This window comes from Molothrus ater, chromosome 3, assembly GCF_012460135.2.
Source record: "Molothrus ater isolate BHLD 08-10-18 breed brown headed cowbird chromosome 3, BPBGC_Mater_1.1, whole genome shotgun sequence".
Lineage (NCBI taxonomy): Eukaryota > Metazoa > Chordata > Aves > Passeriformes > Icteridae > Molothrus > Molothrus ater.
The window spans coordinates 12,891,779-12,904,160 of NC_050480.2; the positions used below are offsets into that span (position 1 = coordinate 12,891,779).

At 41.7% G+C, this 12,382-nt stretch overlaps 1 protein-coding gene across 2 annotated transcripts in view; it reads right to left on the bottom strand.

Annotated features, from left to right (window-relative positions):
• Window positions 1–12,382, bottom strand: part of ALK (ALK receptor tyrosine kinase) — a 307,088-nt gene that overhangs the window by 67,471 nt on the left and 227,235 nt on the right. For both annotated transcript variants that reach the window (XM_036380516.1, XM_036380515.1), the window contains exons 6-8: window positions 11,268–11,399; window positions 3,835–3,966; window positions 2,789–2,889 (exon numbers count right to left, since the gene is read on the bottom strand). In XM_036380516.1, coding sequence (XP_036236409.1) covers window positions 2,789–2,889; window positions 3,835–3,966; window positions 11,268–11,399 — 365 coding nt within the window. The remainder of the gene's footprint in view (window positions 1–2,788; window positions 2,890–3,834; window positions 3,967–11,267; window positions 11,400–12,382) is intronic.

Consider the following 12,382-nt stretch of genomic DNA (forward strand, 5'->3'; position numbering starts at 1 on the left):
GTTTATCACAGTATCTCCTGTGTGCATTTTTATCCTTTTCCCATTTTTTGGTGCATGTGGGGCAGTGCAGAGTGGGTGAGGCTGACGTTTCCCTGCCTGAGCTAACAAGGAGCCTCCTGCAGGGCATGGAAAGGGCTGGCAGCCCTGCCTGCTCCTGGGGACTGAGCTCAGGCTGCAGGGAGCACAGAGATGGAGTGTCACACCAGCCCTGCACTCAGTGACAGCTCATCCATGCATGCTCATCCAAGAGCTAACACCAACACCCCGCATACAGCTGCCCAGAACCTCTGCAGGGAAGGTCTTTGCACCAGGCTGGTGCCTCACCTCCTTTTCCAGTCTGCCACAGTGTAAGGTTACACAGCCAGGCTCAGGGAGGAAAAACAAGCTTGAAGCATTAGAAAGTCTTCATGGCTGGTACCCACTGTGGACTGCTTGGCTGTTTCCTTATCAGCTTTGAGTCCTGGTTTCATGGACACCCTGGCCAAACCCCAGACTCCTCCAGCCTGGCAAACAGCACTGTGGCAGGTAATGTTCCTCATGCTGAGGCTGAAGTAGTTAATTCCTATGAACACCTCAGGCTAAAAAGCAGGGTGTCAGCTTCTGCTGTGGTGAGTGTGATTGGTCTAACATGACTGAATAAAAGAAAATTAGGTGATAAGGGGAAGAAATAATAACTTCATTAAACAGCAGGTGCCCCAGAGCTTCCATGTAGCAGGGGAGAATACAGGGGAGTCAAAATTATCAAACTGGGGATGTTTGCTGACCTCCTTGTTGCTCTCAGGAGAGCGAGCAAATATCTAAAGGATCATGAGAGCTGGATCAAATACAAGAGGAAGGGCAGATTTATGGCTGGATCTGATGGTGGAAGAATAAATAGGTCTAATTCACTCAAACCCTTGCAACATGAGTTTTGGGTATTTTCTGTGGGATTTCAGCTGCCAGAGAATCTGTCCAGCTGTGACATGCCAGGTAAAGTTGTCAGCAGTGACAGGTAAAACTCATCTTTTAGTGTCTGAACTTAAACCAGTTCAATCACAAAGTGGTTGAGGGTGAATAAATACAGGACAGCATTACAGTATTTTCACAACCTCTTTTCTGACTATAATTTCACTATTAGGAAGTTTGTTGGCACATATTGGAGGAATAACTGCGTAGGGAGGCATATCTCCTTTCTCCTCTTCTGTTGTGTTGAGAAGTGGAATTAAATTATTCTCTGCACAGACAGATTGTTCCAGTAAAATAGAATTTGAAGCCACCAGGGATCCACTGAGAAGGGAAGCTTTTTACACTATATGAAAAGGCAGGAGACAAAACCCTTGCCAAAACTCCTTCACTCTTTATTAGCGACAGCTGCAACCCTGGATGCGTCCGGATGCCTTTGGAGTGCCAAGGGGAGTGACGAAGGTGGGATGGCATGCGAGCAGATGAAATACATGGCAGCTTCTCCCCCACGGCAAGTTTAATTATTTGCAGTGTTGTATACACAAGGAAAAAAACACACAGATATTGGGAAATCATTCACTGTGATTCCTGTGTCGGGTGGATTATGAAAAACACTCGCTTCTTGCTGGTCCATGGCAGAACAAGGTCTTAAAATATTCAAAACCTGCTTACGCCTCTGTCACAGATGGGAGGAAAAACAAGGTAGAATATATTTCAAAGACAGAGAACATGAATATATCAAGAGAGCAAAACCAGAGGCACTTTGCTGAATGAACTGAGATATCCAACAGAAGTGAACCAAAACAAACTTTAGGGCAAAGAAACACCTTTTTCTGTGTAGTTTTATTCCAGAGAACTTCCTAACACATCACTTCTTGTCCTTTCTGCATTTTAAGATTACTGGAACGGATTTTTTTTGTCTGTTCAGTACTCAACCAACAAACAGCTGCACTTCATTAGTATCAGTTTTCCTAAATCCCTCTGCTCCAGGATCCAGAAGCTTATGGGAGATTTCTGAGTGACTGTGAAGATGTGAAATGCTTTATCTCACTAGGCATGGTTCAAAGCCATAAGTCAGAAATAAATCTTATCAGTGATTCTACAATCTGTGAAGCTACAGAATAAGAAGATGCAGACAGGTCATCTTTCTGAACCTGCACTTTAAGGGTTAAATACAACTAACTCAGAAATGACAAGCATGAGCAAGGTTGTCTGGCAAGCCTTGAGGTACCTCCTTAAGCTCACGTCTTGTGACTGTCAATAGTTTTTCTGCTTGAATATGAACCTGGCTCCATTCTGGATTAATTTCTCTCTGCTGCTGCTAACTTCAGCACTCCTGTGAACAAGGCCTACATGAGGACTGGTGGGTTTGTAGTGCAGCAGCATGAAGAGCTGCCAGCCCAAATCCCAGCTGTGCTAGAGAAAACATGTACTGCCTTTTCTGAATGGCTCAGGGGCAGTCCTGAGGCCTATTCTGTCTTGGATGTTGCAAATATAATGCTTGGTCATGCAGTAAGATTCTTCCTCTCTGTGTTTATGTAATGTTGGCTGCCCTACTCTCACAGCGCACACACCTAATTATGAAGATTGTAATACATCATGTGATGCAATGAGGACAGGATACGACCGGTTTTTCAAAGCACATTTTGTGACATTCAAGCAGATAACCGTATCTTTCCCCTGCACAGTGGACATAAATAAGTATATTTTATAAAAAATAAAATCAAAGATAGTGGTTGCCTTGCTACTGACCTAGTACCTATAGTTGAAAACCCGAGTCAAACAAAAAGCAATTTACACAAAAACCTCTGTAAATTGCACAATAAAAGAAAACATTATGACTTGCCTCACAGGGAGAGTTCCTCAAAGGAGCTGGAAATGCTGTGCTGGTCATGACAGTCTTTGCTACTGCTGGTGCCTTGCTGGTGTTAAGGAGGAGTGCACGACCTGGATGAAAGAGAAGGGAGAAGGTCAAACTGCAGCACTCACCTTCGGGTTTCAGATTTGTGAAACCTGCCCCAAGCCTACGTTAGCTGGCTCCTACCACAGTGGAATTCCAGGGAGCGGAAGGCTTTTTCCATTTCTTAGGGATGCAGCTTCACCTACCTAACAAATATACTCAGTAACCACATGAGCCTGTCCACCTTCCCTCCCATTGCTACCTTCTGTTGCTCCATGACTTCAAATTCATCCTCCTTGCAAAGCAAATAATAAAGTGTATCTTTTATGAACAGAAAGTAACCTGGAAGAAAAGAATTTATCTTGACCAAAACCAAATAAAAATACAGCTACAGCTCTTTGCTACTTGAATAATTTCTGTAAACAAGAGAAACAAGGGCAGTATTGGGTTTTCTCTCAGCAGCTTAAGCCTTCACTGTTTGTATGAGAAGGATTAGATACTGGTATTTAGGTTGGAGAACCAAGTACATAGTAATTGTACATAAAAGTGCAACTCAAGGGATCATGAAGCAAAGACAAGAAAAATTAGAATGTGAGCACGGGAAAAAACTAGCTTACAGAAAAATAGAGAAAATAAATAGGAAAATCAGAAAGAAAAAAACCAGATCTGTATGGCAGAGGGTCAGGCAGATGAACATTTGGTATGAAGTTTTTTAGAAGGGGTCAAGATCTGTATCTGGCGTCAGTGGTGGAGACTGAGGTACCACTTTGTACCCTGAAGACAAAAAGGTAGCAGGACAGCCTTTTACTCAAAGCACTCAGAGTGGAAAGATGGCATTTCAGAGTAGAAAACTGGGATCTGCTTCACTGGAGGCTGAATATGTAAGTACACAGGAAAAATTGCCTTGTGTTTCATTCCCTCTCCTCACCACGTGTGTATCATTTCTGCTCTCTGCTGTTTGTGCTCTGCACTTACTGTTTCCTCTCACACACCTTCTATGGAAGGGAAACGCTTCTGCTCCGGGCTTCCGATCCGCCATGGAGAAGGATGGGATGCAGGGGAGCCTGGTGTCCAGCCACAATCCCCTTCTTCAAACGAGCAGTAAAAGCCAGGGGGAAGCTGTCCTGCAGGAGGGAAAGGCACACAGACAGAAGAAGCCAGTGAGCTGAGGAGGAGGCTCCTGGGCTCACTGGAGCTGCAGTGACTTGTTCCAACTTGCTTTGTCCAGGGCATTCCCAGCTCCTTGGTCCTTTCGAATGGCGCATGTGCCCAACCATGAGGAGGGAGGAGCAGAGAGCAGCAATGCCCAGAGTGTGGCTAAGTGACTCCCCACACACCTTGACAAACCCCAGAGAGAGAACACATCTCACTACACACCCTGGGGGCTCCTGGGCTCTCAGCTTTACAGGTATCAGCTCGCTCAAGGTCACATCTTGGAGATGACTTTCCTAAGCACTGCTTCTACAGCCCCACAGGGGCAAATCTTGGAGAGGGATAAATTCCCTACAAGATTCCCTCCCTTACAGTTCAGGTTTCTACTCAGCCCAGCTCAGCAACGTGATCTCTTCTCTCTGTGAGCACTGATGTGGCCTCAGGTAAAGCATTGGATCCTTCTGTGCCTCACTTTTTTCACCTGTGAGTCTCTTCCATGAGATGAAAGAGGATAGTTTATTTTAATCCATACTTCCAGGCTTTGAAGCCCGCTCATTCTGTCACTAGCTTAGGATTTCAGTTTCCAGCTCCAAACAATAGAGCTCCATTAGCTTTTTGCCTTGAAATTTGTCAGTTTTAAAGCAATAGTAGTCCCATTCAAAGCAGAAGGTAATCTCATGCCTTCCTTTTACTTCTCTACCTTCAACTGCAAGTTCTGCTTATGAGGGTGCAAAGTATTGCTCCTTTTGCTCGAAGAAAGGGGAATGGTACATGAAATCTGTTAAAAATGGAAAGATAAAAATGAAATTTCATGTGCAAACACACATCCAGGATTTTTTTTTTTTTTTACTTTTAGCTCTTTGATAAAATCAGAATTAAAATTTCTTCACTTACAAGCAGTAGGATAGACCACAACCTTCTAAAGCAAGAGAATCTTCTGGTCAAGCGATATCAGTAATTTCATTAGCTCCTCTATGAGAAGAAGAGGCTCTTGAACATATAATTTGTTGTGATTATTAATTTCTTTTCCCTCTGAAATTATATATCTGTGGAGAGGCTGTCAGACAATGAGGCACCAGTATTCAAGCTCCAGATTATTCAAAATGTTTAAGTACCAGCAGATCCCCCTGGCTGAGATTTCAGATCAATAAAATACCTGCTCACAGGTCCCCAGCTTCGACTCACACACCTCAAAACACAATTGACTGTCATTGGCACATGCAGGTGTTCCTTGGTGTACCCAGAGAAAACAACTGTGGAACACCGTAACTGCAGCATCTAGACCACAAACATTTGATTTTCTGAGAGCCTGAATCACAACTCACTTGTCAGAGGAAAGTGAAACAAATCCTCTATCAGTAGCTTTTTAGTAGGGCTAGTTTTGGACCTGGAACCTGACATTGAGGCAAGAACCACATTTTAGTGTTATTTTGGGCAAGCATCTAAACCTGTTGTGAAAAAAATCAAAACCTGTATGAAGTTAGGGCTTTTTCAAGGTTTTGCTTTTAAAAATCTCCAAATTCATTCAGCCTAGTCTTTAAATGTGAAGTTGTTAAGCAGAGAGTTACTTCCCTGTGTTTCACCCCTCTGCAGAACTTGATTATATTTCATTGCGCAGCCTGAGGCTGGGATACATAGAAAATGACAAATTATAATGTGCCCTGAATTCCCACAGAAACAGCTTGGCTCGGTGTCCAACTGAATTCATGTCATGGCCATTTGCTATCTAGGATGATGTAAACAAGTCAGAGCAGCAGGAGGAGTCATCTAAGTAGCAATCCCTGCCTGAAGGCCAGGAAAATCTCACTGTCGATGAACAAGTAAGGGCATAAATAAAAAGCTATTACTTTCACAGAATATTTCATTCCCTTTTCCCAAATTAATGTTTTATGAGTTTTCAGATGTCTCATGCCCTGGATGCATTTTCTTTGCTGCTCCTTCTTACCTTGAATATACACAGCACCTGTGATTCCATGTGTTGGTACTCCACAGGGACCTCTGGGTACCACTTCTCTCCAACCTGTATTTCTCCATTTCATGTGTTTGTCACTGAAACTCACATTAGCACAGACACTGCATTGATGAGGGGAAGCTGCTCTGACTTTATTGGAAAATCATGGAAATTAGGAGCAGGGATTACTTCTACTGAAACCTGCCATTTTGGACATTAATACCAGTGACAGAAACCTCCGAAGATTTAGGCCTTAGTGAGATTAAGATACAACTTTGTGGGTATGAGATGGAGAACAGAGTAGTCCAGTGAAAGTGAAGCACTCTGAGAATGCAAGAGTCTCTCCTTTTATGTGGGGGGCAAGCAGGGAAAAGCTGTTGGATGCTAAACTTGTTCTTAACCAAGTATTTTCAAGCCTTCAGAATGAAATACCTTTCAAGAAAAATCTAAATAAGTTCTTTTTCTTTAACCAAATTTTTTTGTCCATTAATAGCTAGAGAATTAGTAACTGACACAATTTGTGAACCAGATGGAGTCATCTGGTTCTTCAAAACTAGGTGTTAATCAACCAGATACTACACTTTAAGCTTCTGAGTGAAATTCCAAACTGGTGTTATAAAGAACAAAAGCATTAAAGACTACTCTGTGTGTATGGACCTTTACCAAGTTTAGGAGGAAATCTCAGAAGTCAAACAGATCAGCTACTCGATTTAAAGAATCACATGAATCTTAAACATGACTTTGTTTCAATGATTCTTCTATGCTAGCAAAGTTGGCCAGCCAAATTCTACCAGAAATGAAGCATAAAAAGAGAAAATACTTTTCAACAGTCAGCAGAGTTATCCTTCAATGGCAGATGGTTTTGCTGAGTTCAAAACTGCCAGAGGTTAGAATTCATTTCTATAAGTACAGCTTTTGATAAAGAAAGAAGCAGAAGGATTAGTGTATCCAAGACAGGAACCTTAAGAGCATAGCATGGCCTGGCAACAGGTTGCTACTTCATAATTTTGCTTGCTGAAGACTCTGCTGGGCTGTATCTGGATAAAAATGAATCCCATGATTTCTTCACACATTTTGGCCTGGAAAGCAAACTGGCCACTTTAAAATTGATTATCAATGCTTTTTTTGGTCACTCATCCACATTATCAGAAAATCAAACTTTAGGGGTTCCTGTTCTAGCTGCCATTTGGCCTTTTGACTGATGTGTGCATGCAGTCCTCCCACCACAGACTAAGTTCCTCCTTTCAGGAGCCAGACACTTGTCTTCCTTATCTCACCTGCTAAGGTGTTTCACATCCTTAAATATTCAATGAAGCAGAGTGAAAATTACCCTATAACCAAGTGATTGTGAGATTTATTTGAAAGATAAAGAGGACATTATTTCCTGTTCCAGCTAAAATTCATAAAATGTGGAAGTGCAACCTCAGGAGAGACTTGGGTAATCATTTTCTTCTGAACTAGACCAGAACTCCAGACAAGCTTGGAAACTCTTTATGGAAATAGAAAATATGGGTTCAAATTCACAGAAGAACCAGTCCTAGGTTAATTGCATCTTGAAGTTCTGGGTGTCTATAAAGTAAATATACTACTGGCACCTCCATTATTTAAAATGTTACCATTTTTAGAATATATCCATTTCTTGCCTAATATGCTTGGACTGATTAGCCAATATTTTCCAAGGATGAATTTTTTTTTTTTCTGAACTTGTCATAGAAAGTAAAATAGTTTTGGAGTAGTCAGAATTACATCCCTTTTCAGTAAAGTTTTAACTTTTGCTCTGACTTGCTGCCCTGCAGTGAAAGATTATTTAACCAAAATCCCAGATACTGTTAATTAAAAAGAGAAGTACAAAACTGCTAAAACAAATTCACCCTTTCTGTAAGACAGAGTTCTGCCCATCTATGTTAGTAAATAATTTGAGGTTTTGTGTCTGTCTTCTACCACACAAAGTATATTACATGTGATTATTACAATATGAGAAAATTTGTTGGAGCTTACTGCAGAAAATTCTATCCATATGTTGAGTGATTTGGTAAACTACTTATATAGAATTTGTTGCTTGGCATTAATAGATAAATTTGCTGAAGCTTAAGGCACAAGCTGTGAACTTTCACCAGATATACTGAACTTTCCACTCAGTCAAATATGAGAAAACCCTAGAGCTGGTTCAAGAAAGAAGATAAGGAACTTCATTAACAGAAGCTGCAGCCTTGGAAATAAGACATATCCTACCTGGAGGCAAGCAAGGGACACGATGATGAATGGGAAGAGCTCCCAAACAGTCCAAACAGTCACGTGAAGGCTGGGGAATTCAGACTGATTGAGTACAATCAACCAGGGACTGTTCAAGGTTGCTGTTCAGAGGCACCCAGCTCCAGCTATTACACCATTTGAAAAAGTACTTTTATAGAGAAATCTATCTTTCAATTTATGAATTCAGCAGAAACCTTGAGTCAAAGCCTGCCGTGGTGGCTGCCACGTGTAGTTTCTGTATCTGGAATGTATCTGGAAAGGCAGGAATTTCCCAGCGGAGACACACCACCAGTGCTATCTGAAGTATTAATGTGTGTGTGCAGTGTATGCTCTGCAAAGTAACTTCTAGCATGGCACTTCCATCAGGCTGGTGGATCTGTGTGTCTGATCCTGAGCCAACAAACACGTGCAGCTCAGCCTCTTGTCCCTCATCTGCCTCTCTGAAGCTGTCTTTTACTCCTGCAAGGATATCTGATTATGACTCAAACACGCTTTTCTCTAGGGGTCATCCCTCTTTGCTTTTACAATTTCTACACAGACTAATTGGTTGCAAAGCAGAACAAGCACCATGACATTTCACTGGCCATTAATAAGTAAAGAGATGTTAGCAAACAGCAGGCTGTAGAGAGATCTTTTTCAGCTCAGACAGGAACAAAATTCAAATTATTAGGAAAAAAAATTAAAATCATAATAAAACCAATCAGTTTTATTGTAAAGCCTGTAAAGCTGAAAGACTGTGAAAGGCAAAAAAACCAACACCTCCTTGAAGCTCAAAGATAGAAGCCTTTGATAATGGCATTTTTAAAACATCTCGCCTCAGTTTTGAGCATAACTCATCTTTTTCTGACAGCTCTTTTGTCTAAGCAGAACCATTTGGGAAACCCTTTTCTCTGCTTGATAAATCTGAATCGCTTTTTACCACACTTGCAAAAAGCTGATGAAAATATCCGTGTTGCTCAGGAGTAAAATGACAACTAAAATGCTGAAAGATGACATATGTTTTGTGTTAGGCTGCCACTCGTATATATCTGACACCTCAAACATTAGATCACTTCTCTGTTTTGTGTAAGAAACCTTATGCCAACAATATTCAGCACTGTAAAGAAGCAAAAGCAGAAGGATCAGCTATAGAACTGAGCAGGCTTGTAGGTGGATAGGCAGGCACATCCGCAGCCTGGGCTCCTGCTCAGGCAAGCCATGCTTTTTTGTTCCTTGAGTGGAAGACAGTGCTTTTTGGACCTTTTGGCTGGAATTAAGAACTCTCATTTCCAGTACCTATGGGTGAATGCAAGCCATGTGGTCTCCTCAAGCTGGGAGTGATGCTCTGCTAAACAGCTGGCTAAATATTTCTGCTTTTTACATTTTCTCACAGACATTCTCAGTACATTTCTCTGCCAACACAGCTGCAAGTGCCATGTTGCCTTGTGGAAACAGCTACTGATGAATGGAGGGAGAAAAGACAATCAAACCAAGACCTGTGGACAACATATGCCAGAGAGGCATTGACTGCTTGGGCTCACCATAGGTACAGGGTGGCAGCAAGGAGCAAAAGCAGAGCCACCCTCCTGATATATGAATATGAACAACAGACCCACCCCAAGTGCACCCAGGGTGTGAAAATACCAGGCAAGCATGTTCCTCCAGGCCTGCCCCATCCCATGTGGTATTTAGTTTACATCCATGATCAGTACAACTCCCCCTTGTGACCTCTGCTCTGCCCCCTGGGATTACTCCCACAAGGCAGAGCCATTTATGGCACACGGGCACCAAAGTGTGTCTGAGCATACAGTTGAGGGTAAATAATGTTTCTCTCCTTCCAATGAAATGAAAATGCATTCAACCTTTTTTAAATTATAGAGTAGAACACAACAGAAATGCCATTATGGGGTTTTAGAGTTCTATTTTAAATGTCTTAGATGGAAATAAGGTTTCAATTTTACTAATATGAAGCATTATTGGTTCTAAGAAGCTGCAAGTCCACAGTGCTGACACTGTTCCTGTGAATTTAATGCCCACTGAGTGGGTCATTAAAGAATATAATTTCAAATTGTAACAATATCTAAAATGATGGAGAAGCTTGTAATTTCAAGCTTTTAACTAGTTTCCTAGATGATCCCAGGTCAAACCAATGTTCTTCACACCAATAAAGTCTGTAACTTTATTTCTTTATTAGCAGAAGTGAAATCTGCTAGAAGTTGTATATCACTTATGTTAAGTTCTTGCTAGAAACAGCAAACATGTTTTTTACATACCAAATCAACACATTGCTATGTAACTGCCCACAGGCTAGATCAGCTGTGGCACATACACTTTGAATAATAAACTCTCAATATTTATTTTTCTTGATCTATTTGCCCTGTAGACAACCATACAGCTGACAACCCTCTACTCCTAACTGTTTGCAGGCTGGCAGATGGGAGGCTGCTGGAGGTAGAATGTACAGAGGAATAGAAAAAGTGATAAGGCACCTTCAAGATGGTCAAAGGAAGGTCCTAAAGTACCTCACAGCATATTTTTGAAAGTACTCAAGCACAGCAAGTTCTTAGAAAACTCAGGCTGCTATCTATCTTCTCCTGTATGTTATTGGACTATTAACTCCTGAAGTGAGGGTAGAAAACCAGAGGAATTACAAAGACACAGGAGTTGGTCAAAGACAAGCTACTGGCACTGCTCATTTTTCATCTAAGAAGTTTTCTCTTTCCTCTCCCCCTCTGCCACATGCTGCACTACATTTTGATTAAAGGCTCTAACCAACTACACATTTCGTAATTCTGTAAGGCATCTAGCTACTTAGGCTATGCTTCCTTTGCATTTTTGATCAGGAGACTGGGAGGGATGAAGCACCAAGAGCATGTTAAGAAGCTGCTGCAGAACAGATGCAGGTGAGCCCAGAAATATCAAATGGTGCACTCCAGGCAGACACCCAGGAAATGGCATCTGCTATGGGGGATACAGGTCTTTTGATAGCACCAAATGAGTCTGTTAGTGCTGAAGTCTCAGACATTAAAGTTCAAACCAATCAACACTTCTGGAAAAGGATGGTACAACCTGGGGTTAGGATTTACTCACTGCACGTATCTCCCTCATCTTCTCCCTCAGCACAGTCCTGGATGAAGTCACATGCCTGCCCCAGCCTGATCACTGTTCCATTCCAGCAGCTGAAGGAACCCTCCAGAGCCATTTTTGAGAGAGAGGCAGATCCTAGAGAAAAAGACAACAAAAACAACAAAACCACTTCAGATAACCAAACTGCCTTCCTTTCAACCAACAGGTCATAGCATCCTGCATAACACTGAAGGGATGAACACCATGTGAAATCTTCTCAATTCAGTACTTACTTGCTAATTTTTTTTGACCTATTTAATCTTGTCAAATGTCTAATAGTCCACCTAATAAAGAATTTCAGTTCCCCAGGCCTTTGTGGTGCTATAATATGGAAGGCAGCTTTGACCTCTGGAGGGCTTAAATCCTGCATCCTGCTCTGGCACTTCTCAAGAACAACACAATACACATGATAGGTTTTTAATTGTGTGTGAATTTACTGCTGCACTGGCAGTCCTGAAAGCTGTCATCCTCTTTGTCTAGCTCAGGAGTAAACATGGCTACAGGATTTAGAAAGAGCACAAACTTTCATCGTGTTCTTTTGGCAACATGCATTACCTTTGCTTTGGGTGTATTGTGTTGTCATATTCTCTGCAGGAGAGAAAACAGTTCAATCTCTACTTGTACTTTTCTTTCTCGTCTGTGCCTACTCCTGCTCCTGCACTCCCTTGAGCCCTCAGCAGCCTATATCCACCAAGAGACAGAAGTCACCAGTTCATTTTATCTGTGCTAAGCAGCAAAAGACATCCAGCAATGCGCAAAGGAGACAGCTCTCATGAAATGAGGTCATCAAACATTACAATTAGAGGTCAATATCATCCACTCAGAAATGATCCTGAGCAATTTTCTCTAAGAACCATCCTTTTCTGGAGGCACTTGATTCCCCTGAAAGCTGAGAAGTCAGATATCAAGTAGCCTGACAGGTATAATTTTCCTTACTGTAGGAACTCTCTCATCCCAAGTCCTTTGAGATGATACTTAGGACAAAGCCTTTTTTATAATATTTTTTTTTTAAGATGTCCATGCTCTAGATCAGACACATGAAGGAGGCAGGAATTAATTCAGTTACACCTTGAAGTTGG